Source organism: Arvicanthis niloticus, chromosome 5 (assembly GCF_011762505.2).
Source record: "Arvicanthis niloticus isolate mArvNil1 chromosome 5, mArvNil1.pat.X, whole genome shotgun sequence".
NCBI classification, from domain to species: Eukaryota; Metazoa; Chordata; class Mammalia; order Rodentia; family Muridae; genus Arvicanthis; species Arvicanthis niloticus.
The window spans coordinates 35,325,230-35,340,846 of NC_047662.1; the positions used below are offsets into that span (position 1 = coordinate 35,325,230).

Here is a 15,617-nt window from a genome sequence, read left to right on the forward strand (position 1 = left end):
TCCTGTTTGTCTTTATTCACCAAAGCTTGGTTCTACACAGTTCCTGTGGATGGGTATGTGAGTTATATTTAACCAGATTACTGTTCTTAAAATATGCTTGGGAGGAAGTAGTAACCCCAGAAAATATAATTGTGTGTGAAGGGAGCTCCAGGGGCAGCTGGGTTTCATAGCAGGATCCTGAGGGGGACTCAAGAGGCATCCTAGACAGAGGAGTCCTAAGCTGTAACAGAGAAAAAGATACTGTCAGAGCCGGGCAGTGGCGACACACACCTTTAATCCCAGCACTTGGGAAGCAGAGGCAGGCGGATTTCTGAGTTTGAGGCCAGCCTGGTCTACAGAGTGAGTTCCAGGACAGCCAGGGCTACACAGAGAAACCCTGTCTCGAAAAACAAACAAACAAAAAGATATTGTCAGAATAAACGAAGTGAAAAGAACATTTGGCCCTAAACAAAGACTTCAGTTAGTATCTTGGTAGAGTGTTTGCCCTTGGTAGAGAGTTGGTCCTAGGGTTTCCCAGTACTCTGTGTGTGTGTGTATGTTTATTGAATCCAAGAAGAAAACAAAATTTACTTATTGTCCATATTAGCCAAAGAATCTTATATTGCCACTATCCAGATCATGTAGTGCCCAGGCTAATAATAAAGACAGAGCTGTAAGGTGACATGGGAACTGGGTTAAAATGAGCATCAATCATGTATTCTGTGTGCATGTTATTAGGACCCATCTGTATGGCAGGCACTAGAAACAGTAGTGAGTCCAACAGAAACCATGCTGCTTCCACCTCCTGGGAAGAGTGGACAGAAACAAAACAAAACGTGCTATATCAACTGGAGATGAGAACTATGGGAAAATAACCTATCAAGTAGTGATAAGAATTATGGGAAAACACAAATCTTGGAAAGAGAAGGGATTGTTTTAAGGGAGATTGGGGTTGAAATATTCAACAGAATGGGTAAGGAAGGGCTTGAAGGTGAGCAAACGTTGGAAGCTAGAGAGTGGGGCAAATGTAAGGGAAGGCTATGACTATGAGGAAAGCTAGAAGGGTAGTCAGTTTCTTAGGGCCCTGGAGCTTAGCTCTGTTACAGTGCTTGCTTTACATATTTTAGGATCCTAAGGATCTCTCTTCCGTTCCGAGTGAAATAGAATCCACAGGGGATTTGAATAGGAGAATGGCATGGTCTTATAAGATCACCTGGACCTCATAGGCCTTCACGGCTGGCACTCCACCCTACCTCTGAGTTAGGAAAGACAACTTAGAATGACCTCCGATGGCCACCAGCAGGCATTAGCTAGGCAATGCGAAGACCACGAAATCCTGCTTCAACCAGAGGGAACTAGGTAGGACTAAAACAGACCCGAAGGATCTGCAGTGATTGGAGAATAAACTGGGAGTCCAGTGGGAAGTTTAGAAAGGAACAGGCTGCGCAACTGGAGAGCCAGTACCTGTCGAGGAGAGCTCCCAAAGAAACTACAACCACCATAGTGCTCCGCGGCATGACGTCTACCAGGGCCGGGTCTCAGGCAGCCAGCCACTGTGCGCGGGGGTCACGTGGAGCCGGCGCATCACATGCGCCGGTCAGGTGGCGCTGCGGGGCGGGTCGACAGACTGCGGGGCGGACGGTGGACGCGGTAAAGCTCAGGTCCCACCGATCCGACCCCTGCTGTCGCTGCTGCCATGACGGGGCTGGAGTTGCTCTACCTCGGGATCTTTGTGGCCTTCTGGGCCTGCATGATCGTCGTGGGTGAGCGGGGCCCAGGCGGGCCAAGGTGGCCTGCTGGTTGGGGCGGGAGGCAGGTGGCAGCCGGAGCCGGCCCAGCGCGGTGCCCTCCCGCGACGGAGGAGGCCGGCCTTGGGCTGCGAGAGCCACACTGGCCTTTCCAGAATCGTGACACCAGGTTCCTGACCTCTCGTCCGCGAGCCGCATATTTGGGCGCCTCGCTTCCTCTTTTTCCTCTTTACCCTTCCCCCATTCTGACAGCTTGTTGGGTAAACAGCGATTGGGCCGGCAGGATCTGGCGCGGCCTGGACGCAGCGCCCTTTCCCTCCAGCCGGTGAAGGGGCTTGGTGTCATTAAGACTGGTTACCTAGGGAGTGGCCAAAAAAAAAAAAAAAAAAAAATGGAGGCCTGGGTGGAGGTGCTGTTTCGCTCCGGGACTCTTCGCTTGTCTAATTAGATGTAGGTGGCTGGCAGTTTTGACAGTTGGACAAGTTTTTTTTTTCTCCTAGACTGGGGACTGTGTCTCGAAAGAGCAGCCCTTTAACTCTTTCCCTCATTGCCGCAGGAATCTGCTACACCATCTTTGACCTGGGCTTTCGCTTTGATGTGGCATGGTAAGGGAGGGCACGGAGAGGATTCTCGTAGGAGCCCCTTCCCTCTGCTGTGATCTGAGCTCCAGCCCAGCTCTCAGACACACAGACCTTTGAGAAATATGAAATCTAGAGATGCAACGTCTGGGACTGGTGGGCTGGAGCTGGGTGCGAGCTGAGTTTTGTGTGGTCTCCCCTGCCCTTCCCTGACCACAGCTGAATTGCCTTCTTCCCTGTTTCCACACCAGGTTCCTGACGGAAACTTCCCCCTTCATGTGGTCGAATCTAGGCATTGGCCTAGCAATTTCTCTGTCTGTGGTTGGAGCAGCCTGGTGAGTGTTGAAGTGGTGGGACAAGTGGGAGGTGCTGAGTCGTGGCTGGTGGAATCATCACTGGGTTCTTAATCATCCTGAGGACAGTGACTACTTGGGCTCCTTTAATCGGTTTCTTATCCTTCCACCAGGGGAATATATATTACTGGCTCTTCCATCATTGGGGGTGGGGTGAAAGCCCCCAGAATCAAAACCAAGAACTTGGTCAGGTAAGTGTAGTGGCTTTTGAACGTCAAAACTAGCTGCGATGGAGGTCTGATGACATACTGGCTTGTGACCAGTCTCATCGTAGCGTGTATGTGAGTCAAGGAAAGTTGGCTGGGGATTTTCTGAAGAAATGGCTGATTTCCTTCTTATCTCTTTTCTCTACCCCTCCCCCAACATTTGCCATTATGGTTGCCAGCATTATCTTCTGTGAGGCGGTGGCCATCTATGGCATCATCATGGCAATTGTCATCAGCAACATGGCTGAGGTAAGGGAGGACCAGCAGGGACAGGCGACCGTCGGGATGTCTGTGCTTTCCCTAAAGATTGGAGGGAAGAGAAGTTAGGTGCATTATGGGATGCCTTCTGAGGACTTATTCTGTCTCTCACAGCCTTTCAGTGCTACTGACCCCAAGGCCATTGGCCATCGAAACTACCATGCAGGTAAGTGGGCAACGTAGAGGTCTTGTCTTGCCAGGCATGGTGCTTTGGGCCTTTAATCCCAGAAATGGGAGGTGGCGGCACTAAGTAAGTTGAGGCCAACCAGCACTGCATGACTACAGTGAGACCCCACCACACGGACATGTCTGGGCTTTCCACACTTGATCCAATTCCTGGCTCTAGACCTTTTTAGTCTCAGCTGCCTTGCTGTGCTCTGCAGAGTTGGAGTGGGGTTGCCCGTTAGCCCACATTGGACTGTTCATCTCCTGCTTGCCTCGGCCTCACCTGAGCTACTTATCCTTCAGGCTACTCCATGTTTGGGGCTGGCCTCACAGTCGGTCTGTCCAACCTGTTCTGTGGAGTCTGCGTGGGCATCGTGGGCAGTGGGGCCGCCCTGGCCGATGCACAGAACCCCAGCCTCTTTGTAAAAATTCTCATCGTGGAGATCTTTGGCAGTGCCATTGGCCTCTTTGGGGTCATCGTCGCGATCCTTCAGGTGCGAATCCCCCTAGGGACCCGTGGCCTCTTTGCTCTTGGCCCCAGCCCTGCCTTACTCTGCTCAGAGGAACAGAAGTGCCTTCCTTCCTTACCCAAGCCCCTTCCCATCTCTTGGTCCCCCCCCCCCCTCCTTGTCTGCTGCTTTATATGCACACGTGTCTCTCCTTTAGTCCCTCCATTTGCATCTCTTTCCTCTGCTGTCTCTGCTCTTGGTCCCCCCCCCTTGTCTGCTGCTTTATATGCACACGTGTCTCTCCTTTAGTCCCTCCATTTGCATCTCTTTCCTCTGCTGTCTCTGAGTATTTCTCTGAGTCTCTGTCTCTGAGTCTTTGTGGTATTTCTCTCTCAGGGTCTGTGTTAGTATGTGTATGACATCTTGTCAGTAGAATAGCATATCTAAATTCCTGTTTTGTCAGTGCGTGAGTTTGTGACTGAAAAGACTGGCCTGAAGGTCTAAATGTAACTTAGGGTGCTTGACTGGGTTGACTCTTGGGGACACTGACATTGTCTCTGGGACTTTTCTTTGTTGTACAGCTGAACTCCTTTGTTACTATCCATGTCTGTCTGTCATAGTGTCTGTCCTTGTTTGGTCATCCATCTGTGGTCTGTCTGTCCACCCACTGGCTTGCTGATTCTGATCTTGCCACTGGTCACTGTCCCTGCCTGATTTGTCCTGTTCTTCTTTTGCAGACCTCCAGAGTGAAGATGGGTGACTAGATGACCTGTGTGGGTGGGGCCGTGCCCCACTGTTATTTATTGCTGGTTTTCCTGGGACAGCTGGAGCCGTGTCCCTTAGCCTTTCTGGGGCTTGGTGTTCAGGGCCCTCCTGCACTCACCTCTTGATGCCTGTTGACTTTGGAGGCATTGCAGTCCAGACTGAACCCCAGTGTGGGGAGTGGGCTACTGATGGTGACTGTGTACAGCTGTGCACCCATGGCCCCCCAACCCCCATCCAGCCCATCTTCCTAGTGTTTGTGAAATAAACTTGGTATTTGTCCCAAGTCAGTGAGGCTTCTGTTGGCCCCTTGCGACACCTTTCACAGAGGAAGGGTAGGGCTTATGCACTCACTCCAGCCTCTTGGAACTTTCTGTCTACACACCATCTCTGCTCTGGACAGTGCTGGCTCTTGGGTGGGAGGTAGCCACCACCCAGGCTGTGATGCTGGAAGAGTCTGGGCTCTAAGATCCTCAAAGTCTTATATCCTTGGACCCCTGTACACTAGGACCCAAACTTACTACAGCTAATTCTCTCTGGCACTGTACTGAAACTCCCCGCACCTGTGTCTTCACTGGAGCTCAGTTGTTTTTTTTTTTTTTTACTTTTCTTGATAGTCCTGTATAAACACCTAACCCTTCCAGAAACCTCTTCTCTCGTCTTAGTTCCTGGAGCCCTGTTCAGCTCCGCCTATTCCTATACAACTCTTTCCACCCCAATCTTACCCAACCTGCTTTTACCCAGTAAGTCCTTTTCGGTCAACACCTTTAAGGGTCTACCCAGCAGGCAACCCTGGTTGGCTGACCTTGACTCGGGCTCCCAGGAAAGAGTTGACAAGACCCTAACCCTCTGAGTCGCCCACTATCCAGACCCCTTCCCAACTACCTAAAGGACCCAGCCATCCGGCTCCTGGTCGCCTTACATCCCTAAGGGAAGCTGGTGGAGGAACCTGATGGATTCCTGCGCCCTTCCTGGGTCTCAGGCATCTGCAAAAGCACCTCCCCGCTGGCTGGGCCGCGCAGGGCCAACGGCAGGGGCGGGCGGCGGAGCGGCGCGCGGCGCGTGCGGGCGCACTGGAGGCGGGGGCCGCGGGGGCGCGCGCGCGGGCGCGCCGGCCTGGCCTGCCCCTCCGAGGAGCCGTAGCGCGGGAGGGAGGCGGCAGCGCAGTGGTCCGTCGGTCCGCCGGTCCGTGGGTCTGCCCGGCCCCGCCCTGCCTCCCGGGGCGGCTTGGCTCCATGGCCCGCGGCGGCGGCAGGAGGTGGCCCGGGAGCCTCGGGGACCGCTGACCCGGCGGTGGGGCCGGGCCATGGGGGACAGAGCCGTCCACAGCTGCTGGAGCCGGGATCGCTACCCGAGCTGGAGCGGCGCCCCCTGCTGAGCCCGGAGCGCTGCGTGAGAGGAGGGCGCGCGCGGCCCCCCACCCAGGGCCCCGACATTCCAGACCCGGCCCGGCTAGGGGGCCGCCCGCGCGCCGCCACAGATCCCAGCCCAGGACCCGGTGAGCGAGGCACCGGCGCTATCCCCGGCCAGGCTGCACCCCACCCTACCCCCATCCCGCTAGCCTCCTGGGCTCCGGCGTCCGCCCCCATCCGGCCTCCCTCATTGTCCTCGCTCGCCCCGGCCTTGTGTCTCGCAGAGGCGCTCGGCCCCGGCCCTACATTCACATCCCCCACTGCATGCACCCCTCCCCAGGGCTCCACACCCACCTGTCTTCTGCTGCCTCCCCCGTCCCGGGGTGCCACGTGTTCAGCCTCCCAGCCCCGCCCAGACGCACCCCTCAGTTTGGTGGCTAGCCTGACCCAGAGCCCCTGTCCTGCAGGGAGGGGTGGGAATACTTGCACGTGGGTCTAGGTGTATGGCTACGCTTGTATAAATCTGAGCTGCGGTTTGTTGATATATGTGGCTGTATGTTACTGTCACCCCAAGTGTGTCTAGCTCTATATGTAGGTCTCTGTGTGTCCCTTGAGTGTGGGTGCCTACTGCTGGTACTAAAGCTGTCTATGTGATTTTGTGAATGTTTGAGATATTCTGCTCTCAGGAGCACGGCCAGGAGTGTTTGTTGATCTTTTGGGACTACAGGGGAGAACTGGTCCAAGCAAGGACACCCCTAGCCTCCACCAGCACCTCTGCCAGCCTATGAACTTTAGTCCTCTGGGGTCCAAGTGTACTCCATTTCAGGGATCGGAGCTAGCTTCGCTAATCAGGCTCCAGAGCTAGCTAATTTGAGAACTTAGGTGGGGGCTCTATATTGCTTGCCCCCACCTAAGTATGCCTTTGCCCCTTGTTCCAGTGGGAAGGACCCTTTTAAACATCCTCTCCTTTTGGGGTGGGGGCACTCCTGAATGCTGAAGGACTCATCTCAGCCTGGTCCTAGTTGGCTAGCCCCTTGCTGTTGGGACTTGAGTGCCCAAACTGGCCATGGGTCTAAGTGACTTCTCATCATGGCCCTTGGAAGAACTAAATGAAGTCATAGTAAAGTATTCCTACATGATAGGCACTCAGTAAGTGATCCCTTCTCTAAACCATGTGTCCTGTGTTGAGGAGTCTATCCTATGAGGAGGCTGGTCTCTGGGGCACAGGTGAAGCCTATAGACAAAAGCGGTTCGGTGCTGAGGTGCAATCCTGGGTAATCAAATTCACCTGTCTGTACGGCTGTGGGCATGCGTGTACGGACTTGTACAGTGAGGGTTTATGTGTGTGTTTAGGTGGCTTAGTGCTGAGGTATGGCTAGGATAGCAGACGCTGAGCTTGGTGTGTTTGCAGGTAGAATACAAACAAGCCCGTGAGTGTCAAGGTGCATGAAAGGTAAGGAGGAGAGGGATCTGTGAATGAGCAGCCAACTAGGAAGCAGTGGGTTTCATCACCTGTCCTATCCTGACCTGTGGGATCTGTTTCTCTCCCCCTGTTCAGGCTGGCAGCCGGATGCTTGGGCCCATTGGGCGGGCCATTGGCCACCTGCGGGATGAGCAGACTGCTGGGGGGGACGCTGGAGCGGGTCTGCAAGGCTGTGCTCCTTCTCTGCCTGCTGCACTTCCTTGTGGCTGTCATCCTCTATTTTGACGTCTACGCCCAGCACCTGGCCTTTTTCAGCCGCTTCAGTACCCGGAGCCCAGCCCATGCCCTCTACCCTGCAGCCAGCAGCAGTACCAACTGCTCTCGGCCCAACGCCACTGCCGCTAGCTCTGGGCTTCCTGAAGTGCCCAGTGCCAGGCCTGGCCCCACAGCTCCAGTCATTCCGCCCTGTCCTGACGTGCCGCCTGGTCTTGGTGAGCCTGTAGAGTAGAGCCTACCTGTTGTAGGGGTGGGAGGAGGAGCCTACCAATGTGACTAGAGAATGTGACTATGGTTAACATGGGGCACCAAGACTCCAGGTCTATTGAAAGAGGGCAGTTCCTGGGGCTCTGTTGCCCACTCTCAGGTGGCTAGTGTCCCTGGATTCTGGCAAAGACCCTGACTCTTGACACTGTCCTGCTGCAGTGGGCCGAGTGGTCATCGAATTCACCTCACCCATGCCTCTGGAACGGGTGCAGAGGGAGAACCCAGGCGTGCTCCTGGGCGGCCGCTATTCTCCACCAGACTGCACCCCAGCCCAAACAGTGGCAGTCATCATCCCCTTTAGACACCGGGAGCACCACCTACGCTATTGGCTCCACTATCTGCACCCCATGTTGAGGCGGCAGCGGCTGCGCTATGGTGTCTATGTCATCAACCAGGTGCGTGGTCTGCAGCCCTTGGCTGTGCACCTGTGGGTGTGCTGGTCAGGAATGTGGGGTGTACACCCTCGTGCCTGTTGGTGGACACACGGGGCGAAATCTGTGGGGCCTTGCCTGTTCACGGTTGTGTGAGTCTGCATGGATATGGAGAGTGCATGTCTATCAGTGAACACAGGAAGGTTATGTGTGAGGAAGGGATATGAACATATAAATGTTGGCATGTACCCTTGCAGTGTGTACATGGCCTGTTTTAACATCTCTTTGGGATATCAGGCACTGGGTCTCGGAGAAGACCTGATGCATACCATACCTTCACTGCCCCTGGGGGACTCGGGAGGAAGGAATATGGTTGGAATTGGAGTAAGGGCAGTGGGAACACAGAGGCCTGGTTCATCTCTGTAGCTTATGAGAGATGAGCAGGCAGCAGAGGGAGAAGGAGGTAAACCTTCTAGGAAGAGGAGCCTGGAAGACCAGCGCTTAGCAAGAGAGCTGATCCCTTGTGTTTAGGAACTGTTGGCTGGGGCGTGGAGTTCAACATTCAGGCTGGGTAGCAGAGGTTAGCTAGAGAAATTGGGGAAGGCCACATCAAGAAAAGCTTGAAAGGTGTGCTTGACAGTTGAAGTCTAGCCTGGACTTGTGGGGCACCATTGTTTGAAGTAGGGGTAACCCATATATGCTGTTGTGATTACATGTGACCAATGGAGGGAGGGGTTGCCAAGAAGCAGTGTGACCAATTAGGAAGGGATTACAGCAGCCAGAAAAGAGCTGGTGAACGTGCTTATGGGTGAGGCAGTACAAGGGGTAAAGGGAGACATTACTGTAAGAGAGGAGAGAGATGTGGAAACAAAGCAAGGGTTCTAGTCTTGGCTGTGTTCATGGCCACACCTGTGAGTGGGATGGGGCCCGGAGGAGCTAGGCCAAATGTGGAGGAGTGTGGCTTGGGATGCTCTCTTGTCTGGAATGATAGGAGCCTGCGGGAGGTAGAGGAAGGACATCTTACAGGGAGTCAGACTGAGTCTGGACCTAGGAGGGATGTCTCTGAGGGAGAGGAGGGTCTGGAAACGCTGGTATGTAGACATCTCTTTATTACATAATTGTGTGTGTGTGTATGTGTGTGTGCACGAGCGTGCGTGCACGGGTACGTGCTCGCTCAAGCCATGGCACACCTGTGGAGGTCAGAGGACAACTTTGTGGGTTCTCTCCTTCGTGGTTTACATGGGTTTTGGGTTCCTTGGACCAGATTATCAGGCTTGTGCAGCAAATGCTTTATTAACTGAGCTATCTCATTTGCCCGTAATTTAGAGACTGCTTTTTATAATTGTTTCATTTGGTTTACACACACACGAACACACACACACACACATCACCACAGAACACTTTTGGAGGTCAGAGGACAACTTTGTGGAGTCCTGGGGATCAAACCCAGATCACCAGACTTACAATGAGAATTACTGTACCTGCTGAGCCATCTCACCAGCTAGAAATTTCTTAAAATCCACCACATCTGACATGCCTGCAGAGCATGGGATACTGGGGCAGGGACAGCGTTGAAGGGTTAGAGGGAGAAAGGAAGATGGCCCTGGAGAGTGTCAGGATCCCTCAGAAGTGGATATCCTGGAAGCCCAGCAGTCAGTGTCAGGAGGAAGCCTGGCAGCTGTGAGCTCTGTGGGGGAGTGAGAGGGATGTGGACCAAGTATGTCCAGTGGATTTAGCAACACAGTGGGCCTAGTGAGAGCCATTTCAGGGGCATGGTGGGGGAGGAAGCAGATTGCAGTGGGTTGAAGAAAGAATCAAATTTGACAAAATAACTAATTGGAGACAACTCTTTTAAAAAAAAATCCTCTGAGAAGGAATGGCAAAAGGTAGGGTGATGTCTGGAGGGAAGCTATTTTTGTTTGTTTTTGTGTATGTGTGTGTTTTTAGTTTTATTTGTTTTGTTGTTGTTTTTTTCCCTCCATGCAGAGAATTGATCATGTTCATGAGCTGTCTGGGCTGGTGAGCGGCTAGGTGAATGATGATAAATAAGCCAGGAGAAAACGGCCACTCCCTCTCAGGGCTGGTGGAACTCAGTGAGCGGGTGTAGTTCAGTCCACTGTTCCAGAGAGAGCAGCTCCCACCTCTCAGGCTTGGCTAGGGCAGGGAGAGGTCACTGGCTCCCCTGTTTTTGGGGGGTGCCCATTCACAGGTGCGAGTTGCAGATGCTTCTGTCTTTAGCAAGGGTTGCAGCAGAAGCCCAGGGCCAATTCTTGTCAGATCTCCCCTCTCTGTCCAGAGCTGCCTGGGCCTGTATGGCCAGGGAGCTCTGCAGTCCTGTTTCTTTGGGTCCTGAGCTCACAGAGATGTGACTGCCATAGCCCTGTGCTCATCTTTTTTTGTTGGGAAGACAAGATCATTTAACGCATTCCTGCGTTGTCTCTGGGGCTGTCCAGGGAGTCTGAAGTGCATCAACTCGGGCCAGAGGATCTACTTCAGCACTGGTCACTTAGGGCATCCCTTGTCTCACCTCACAACTGTAGGCTCAGTAGGGGGATAAACCAGGGCTCCTCGTCACTAGACTTTCCACTGGCACACAGGAGGCGCACCTAGTACAAAGGAGAAAGTCGCAGGGTGTGTGTGTGAATGAATGAGTGAGTGAATGAATGAATGAGATGAGCTCGCTAAACAGTGGTCCAGTAGACACGGGTATAAATGAAGGCGTGGAGAGAAGGGGGAGCTGTACTGGGGCCTGGAGGTTTGTTTGGCAGTCAGCCTTTCCAGGCATGAGTTTTCTAGACGGGGAACTGCTGGTCAACCCCAGTGCCTGGGTAACCAAAAAGTCCAGCATGTTCTGTGATGTCTAAGCAATGTAATGTGTTTGGGCTGTGGATTCTTACAACACCCAAGAGGAGACTGGAACCAAACTGTAAATGGGGGGGGGGAATCTAGGGTGAGAAGCTGGGGTTAATCCTGAGCATCTGAGGGAGTTGTGGAGGTGGGGGACAAACGCATGGGGCCCTGGGATCATGATGGAAACTGAAAGGCAGGTACTTGCGGGTCAGGGCCCCAAAGCTGATTTGTGTCCATCCACCCATCCCCCAGCATGGTGAGGAGACCTTCAACCGAGCCAAGCTGCTCAACGTGGGCTTCCTAGAGGCACTGAAAGAGGATGCTACCTATGACTGCTTCATCTTCAGTGATGTGGACCTGGTCCCTATGGATGACCGCAATCTATACCGTTGTGGTGACCAGCCCCGCCACTTTGCCATTGCCATGGACAAGTTTGGCTTCCGGTGAGACTCTCTTAGACTCAGACCTACCCACCCCCACTTCACCCAGGCCCTGAGTCCCGGCTTCAGTATCCTCCTAGCCTTTGGTCCCTGGTTCAGATCCTTCTATGTAATGCAAATCTTCCCTAGGTCCTTTTTACACATGGTCCCTACACACTGTCTGTGACCCTGCATCTTGACTCCCCTTGAGACCCTAACAACTGCTCTTCCGTGTCATAGGTTGCCCTATGCTAGTTACTTTGGAGGTGTGTCAGGCCTGAGCAAGTCCCAGTTTCTGAGGATCAATGGCTTTCCCAACGAGTACTGGGGCTGGGGCGGCGAGGACGATGACATCTTCAACCGGTAAATAGAGATGGGGCAGAGAGCAGGCTGGTCAGGGAGTGAGGAGGCACAGACTGGGTGGGGCTCCTTACCCTTCCCAGTGCCTCTTCAGTCTGCCTGTCTCCTATCCTAGGATCTCTCTGACTGGGATGAAGATCTCACGCCCAGATGTCCGGATAGGCCGCTACCGAATGATCAAGCACGACCGGGACAAACATAACGAGCCCAACCCTCAGAGGTGACCCCAGCACCCCTGACCCCAGGAACCCCTGATCCCCAGCCATAACTTCTCAATATCCAAAATGCCTTTGATTTCTGTCCCCATAGAGGAGGCCTCTGAGCATCCTTGGCCCCTGAGAAGTGCTTTCCAGAGGCAACTGAATCCCTAGAAATGACCCAAATGTTCCTGACCTCTAAAGGTGATTCTTGGCACCTCTGGCCTGGTTCCTAGAGGTGACTAGGATTTAGATGCCAGCTTGTGTTGTCATTGCGTAGGCACATTTCCATCAGTGCTCTCAGAGACTTCACTGAGGAGCTTTGCATGACCCCTGCTTGTACTGTCCCAGTCAGAGCAGATAAGATGATAGCGGGTGCTAGCCATAGATCCTAGGAACCCAACAAAGGGGTGCCAAGCAGAGGAAGTGTGGGAAGAGAAGATTGAGACGGTGCCAAGCCCTCTGAGATCAGAGCAACTACTTTTTAGAAAGATTATTTTATGTATGTGAGTACACTGTAGCTGCCTTCAGACACACCAGAGAGGGCATCGGATCCCATGACAGATGGTTGTGAGCCACCATGTGGTTGCTGGGAATTGAACTCAGGACCTCTGGAAGAAAAGCCAGTGATCTAAACCACTGAGCCATCTCTCAAGCCCCACCTGTGTGGATCAAGATACCCATATTAGGTATTCATGGATGGCTGGGAAAGGTCTGACAGTCATGGGAAATATAAGCAGACTCCGTAAGCTTCTAGATGCATCTGTGAGTGGTGCCAAGCCTTCTGCAGTCACACCCAGTCACTGTCCTCTCCCTCATGAGGCTCACACTAGGTAAGGAAAACAGGTGGTTTCCTGGCAGAGAGATGAATGAGATAGTGGAGACGTAAAGCAGGGCTTGAGAGGTTACTCTTTTACTGAGACCTGCCTCACGTTCCCTTGGGCATAGACGCTCACCAGTGCTACATTGCCAGGCCAATGGAGAAGACCAGAGTGGATGAAGGAACTTGTATAAGAGTTGATTCTGAGCATGCCTGCTGCATACTGAAACCATAAAGCTATTTGGTTCATAAACATCTGAGGGCTTTAGTGCTGTGTAGCTGAGTACCAGGCTTTGAGGACCTTGGAAAGTCCCTTAACAGGAAAGACACCATTGACTTTGTTTGGAGGCCTTATTTTCTGTGCTCAAGGAAGGTGAAGGAATGACCTGGCTGCTGGGTGAACTTAGGAGGAACCTTGACCAAGCCTGAATTCATAAAACTGGAGGGAGTCTGACAGGGGAGACTTCTGTGTCCCCTGACTTATCTGCTCTAATCTCGGACTATAGGAGTGGAGAGATGGATTGTGGACTGACGGGGTTGGAATTCAGAAGCATGAAACCCCTAGGAGTCCAGGGAGCCAATGGAAAAGCAAGTGGTCTAGATGAAACCATGGTCAGCAGGGAAGGAGTGGCAGGCAGATAAATCCAGAACCCTTGGTCATTCAGAATCAACTAGTGATCTGCTAGTGATGTCTGTGTGGTTGTGGATGTGACTAGACAGCATGAAATTTCTGGACTAAGGAAGTTGGTTCTAATAATGTGCCTCATATTTAAAAGTTATTCAGGGGCTAGGTGGTGGTGGTGCATGCCTTTAATCCCAGCAGTCAGACTGGCAGGGAGGCAGAGCCATGGCAGATCTCTATGAGTTAAAGGCCAGCCTGGTCTACAGAGAGAGTTTTAGGACATCCCAGGCCACACAGAGAAAACCTATCTTGAAAAACAAAACTTAGGATTCTTTCCCCTACCCTACATGTTAAGACCATCAGCAAAGCATGTCAGGACCACACACAAAGCATTTGAGTCTGTCTGCTTTCCCCCTTCTCCACCTTTACCTTGTCTGGTCTCTGTAGTCTTGCCCTGGTGACTGCAAGGGTTTTCCTGCCTCCCCCTCGCTATCCCACCCTTCTGCCAAAACTGGGTTAAGAATCCCTTGGTGTCTTCCTGCTCATGGAATATGAATACTCATTATGACTTAGAGAGTCCTGCCCATACATGCGCTAACCAACAGGCTAGTCTGTTTTCCCTTTATCGTGTGTTCTGACCTCTGCATGAAATACTTTTCCCTCTGCCTTCAGCTTAGTGTCACATCCTCATACCCATAGCACTCTGATGTTTCTTTTGCCTAGTCTCCCTTAGTGAAGCAGACTTGCCATGAGAGGAAGGACTGTGCATGTCCTGTTCATGGCTGTGTCCCTGTTGCTCAGAGTACAGTCTGGCATCCGGGAGTGAAGATGGAGTGACTGATGAAAGAGAAACAAGATGACAAGGGTTGGAGGGAAGATGACATGTCTCTCAGGGAACAGAGACTGCATTGGGGATACATGTGGGATGCCTCGAATACTAGCGTCCAGCCAGCAAGATAGTCCAGTGAGTAGAGGTACTCACAGGGAAGCCCAAAGTCCCCAGAACCCACAAAAAGGCCCAGCTTCACCCTTTGACCTCCACACACATCCCCCCATAACACACACACACACACACACACACACACACACACACACACACACACACACACGGTGGAGGTCTGAACAGAGACCTGTGAGAGGTTGTTAAGCTTTCTGACTGAAGGGGCTGAGGTCTCTTATTACCTGAAGGGGGAGGATGGCCTGTGCCTTGGCTGCAGAGATTCAGGATTGAGCAGAGACTGTTAGCCTTGATCTGAGCTCATCTCCCTTTCTAGGTTTAATAAGATTCAGAACACAAAGATGAGCATGAAGTGGGACGGCATTGGATCGGTGCGGTACCGAGTCTTGGAAGTGTCTCGGCAGCCACTCTTCACCAACATCACAGTGGACATTGGACAGCCCATGTCATGGCTCACTCAAGGCTGACACTAAGGGACCCTCCATGCCCTTCTGGTATAGAAGACTGCCTGCCAGAGGACTGACCTACAGCCTGGCTGACAGCTGCTCTAGGGGTGTCCCCAAGACTGAGACTGTGAGCTGTTTTCTGAGTCTCAATAGCCAGCTGCACCTAGAAGTTTCAGAACTCACTTTGAGGGGCGTTTGGGCAAGCCCCTCTTATGGCCCTCTGGGGTCAACCCTTCTTCCTGTCCTACTTTTCCCAGCCCAAACCTCCTCACTGTTAGGGTTGGGCCAGCCCCTGCACTGCCTCGCGGAGTGGCCTGGGCTAGGTCACTCCACCTCTCTGTGCCTCAGTTTCCCTACTCCCCTTGAGTCCCCTAGGGCCTGGAAAGGTGGGAGGTTTGACTAGGGGGCAGTGTCTCTTCTGGGGGAATTCTCAGATCTGGAGACCCCTCATGCTTCCAGGGGAGGGGAAACCTTTTTCATTCAATATTGTAGGGGCAAGCTTTGGCAAGCCACCTACTGAGAAGTGCCCCCAGGAGGGGACCAGAAGGGGTGCTGTGTTGTTTCCTGGGATCATGGGGTTGGCCTTTGCATGGGAGACAGGTGGGGCCTGGATCAGTCAGTGGTTCTGGCCTCCCTCCCTCAGCGAGGAGGCAGAGGCCCCAGGACCTGCTCTTGTTTGCATCTTGCACAGAAACTTGTGTGGGTGCTTTAGTAAAAAACATTAACGGAGCAGCTCCTTGTCTGTTTGTGAATGGGAT

General features: G+C 52.9%; 2 protein-coding genes across 5 annotated transcripts; both read left to right on the plus strand.

Moving 5' to 3' along the window:
- Positions 1 to 1,568: 1,568 nt before the first annotated feature.
- Atp6v0b (ATPase H+ transporting V0 subunit b) lies at positions 1,569 to 4,784 on the plus strand. The gene is made up of 8 exons (XM_034503761.2): positions 1,569 to 1,742; positions 2,284 to 2,332; positions 2,557 to 2,640; positions 2,772 to 2,849; positions 3,044 to 3,113; positions 3,237 to 3,288; positions 3,591 to 3,781; positions 4,474 to 4,784. Exons 1-8 carry the CDS (start codon positions 1,676 to 1,678, stop codon positions 4,498 to 4,500), a joined length of 618 nt encoding a protein of 205 aa, XP_034359652.1. The 5' UTR covers positions 1,569 to 1,675; the 3' UTR covers positions 4,501 to 4,784.
- Positions 4,785 to 5,613: 829 nt separating this feature from the next.
- B4galt2 (beta-1,4-galactosyltransferase 2) lies at positions 5,614 to 15,592 on the plus strand. 4 transcript variants are annotated; one of them, XM_034503841.2, is made up of 8 exons: positions 5,616 to 5,996; positions 7,262 to 7,303; positions 7,409 to 7,764; positions 7,976 to 8,211; positions 11,290 to 11,480; positions 11,697 to 11,819; positions 11,932 to 12,036; positions 14,730 to 15,592. In XM_034503841.2, exons 3-8 carry the CDS (start codon positions 7,461 to 7,463, stop codon positions 14,878 to 14,880), a joined length of 1,110 nt encoding a protein of 369 aa, XP_034359732.1. In that variant the 5' UTR covers positions 5,616 to 5,996; positions 7,262 to 7,303; positions 7,409 to 7,460; the 3' UTR covers positions 14,881 to 15,592. The 4 variants fall into 4 exon arrangements, with proteins under 4 accessions (XP_076790470.1, XP_034359732.1, XP_034359733.1 ...); XM_034503842.2 differs by having other exon boundaries at positions 7,266 to 7,303; XM_076934355.1 differs by lacking the exon at positions 14,730 to 15,592 and having other exon boundaries at positions 5,614 to 5,996; positions 11,932 to 12,040.
- The last annotated feature ends 25 nt before the right edge of the window (positions 15,593 to 15,617 follow it).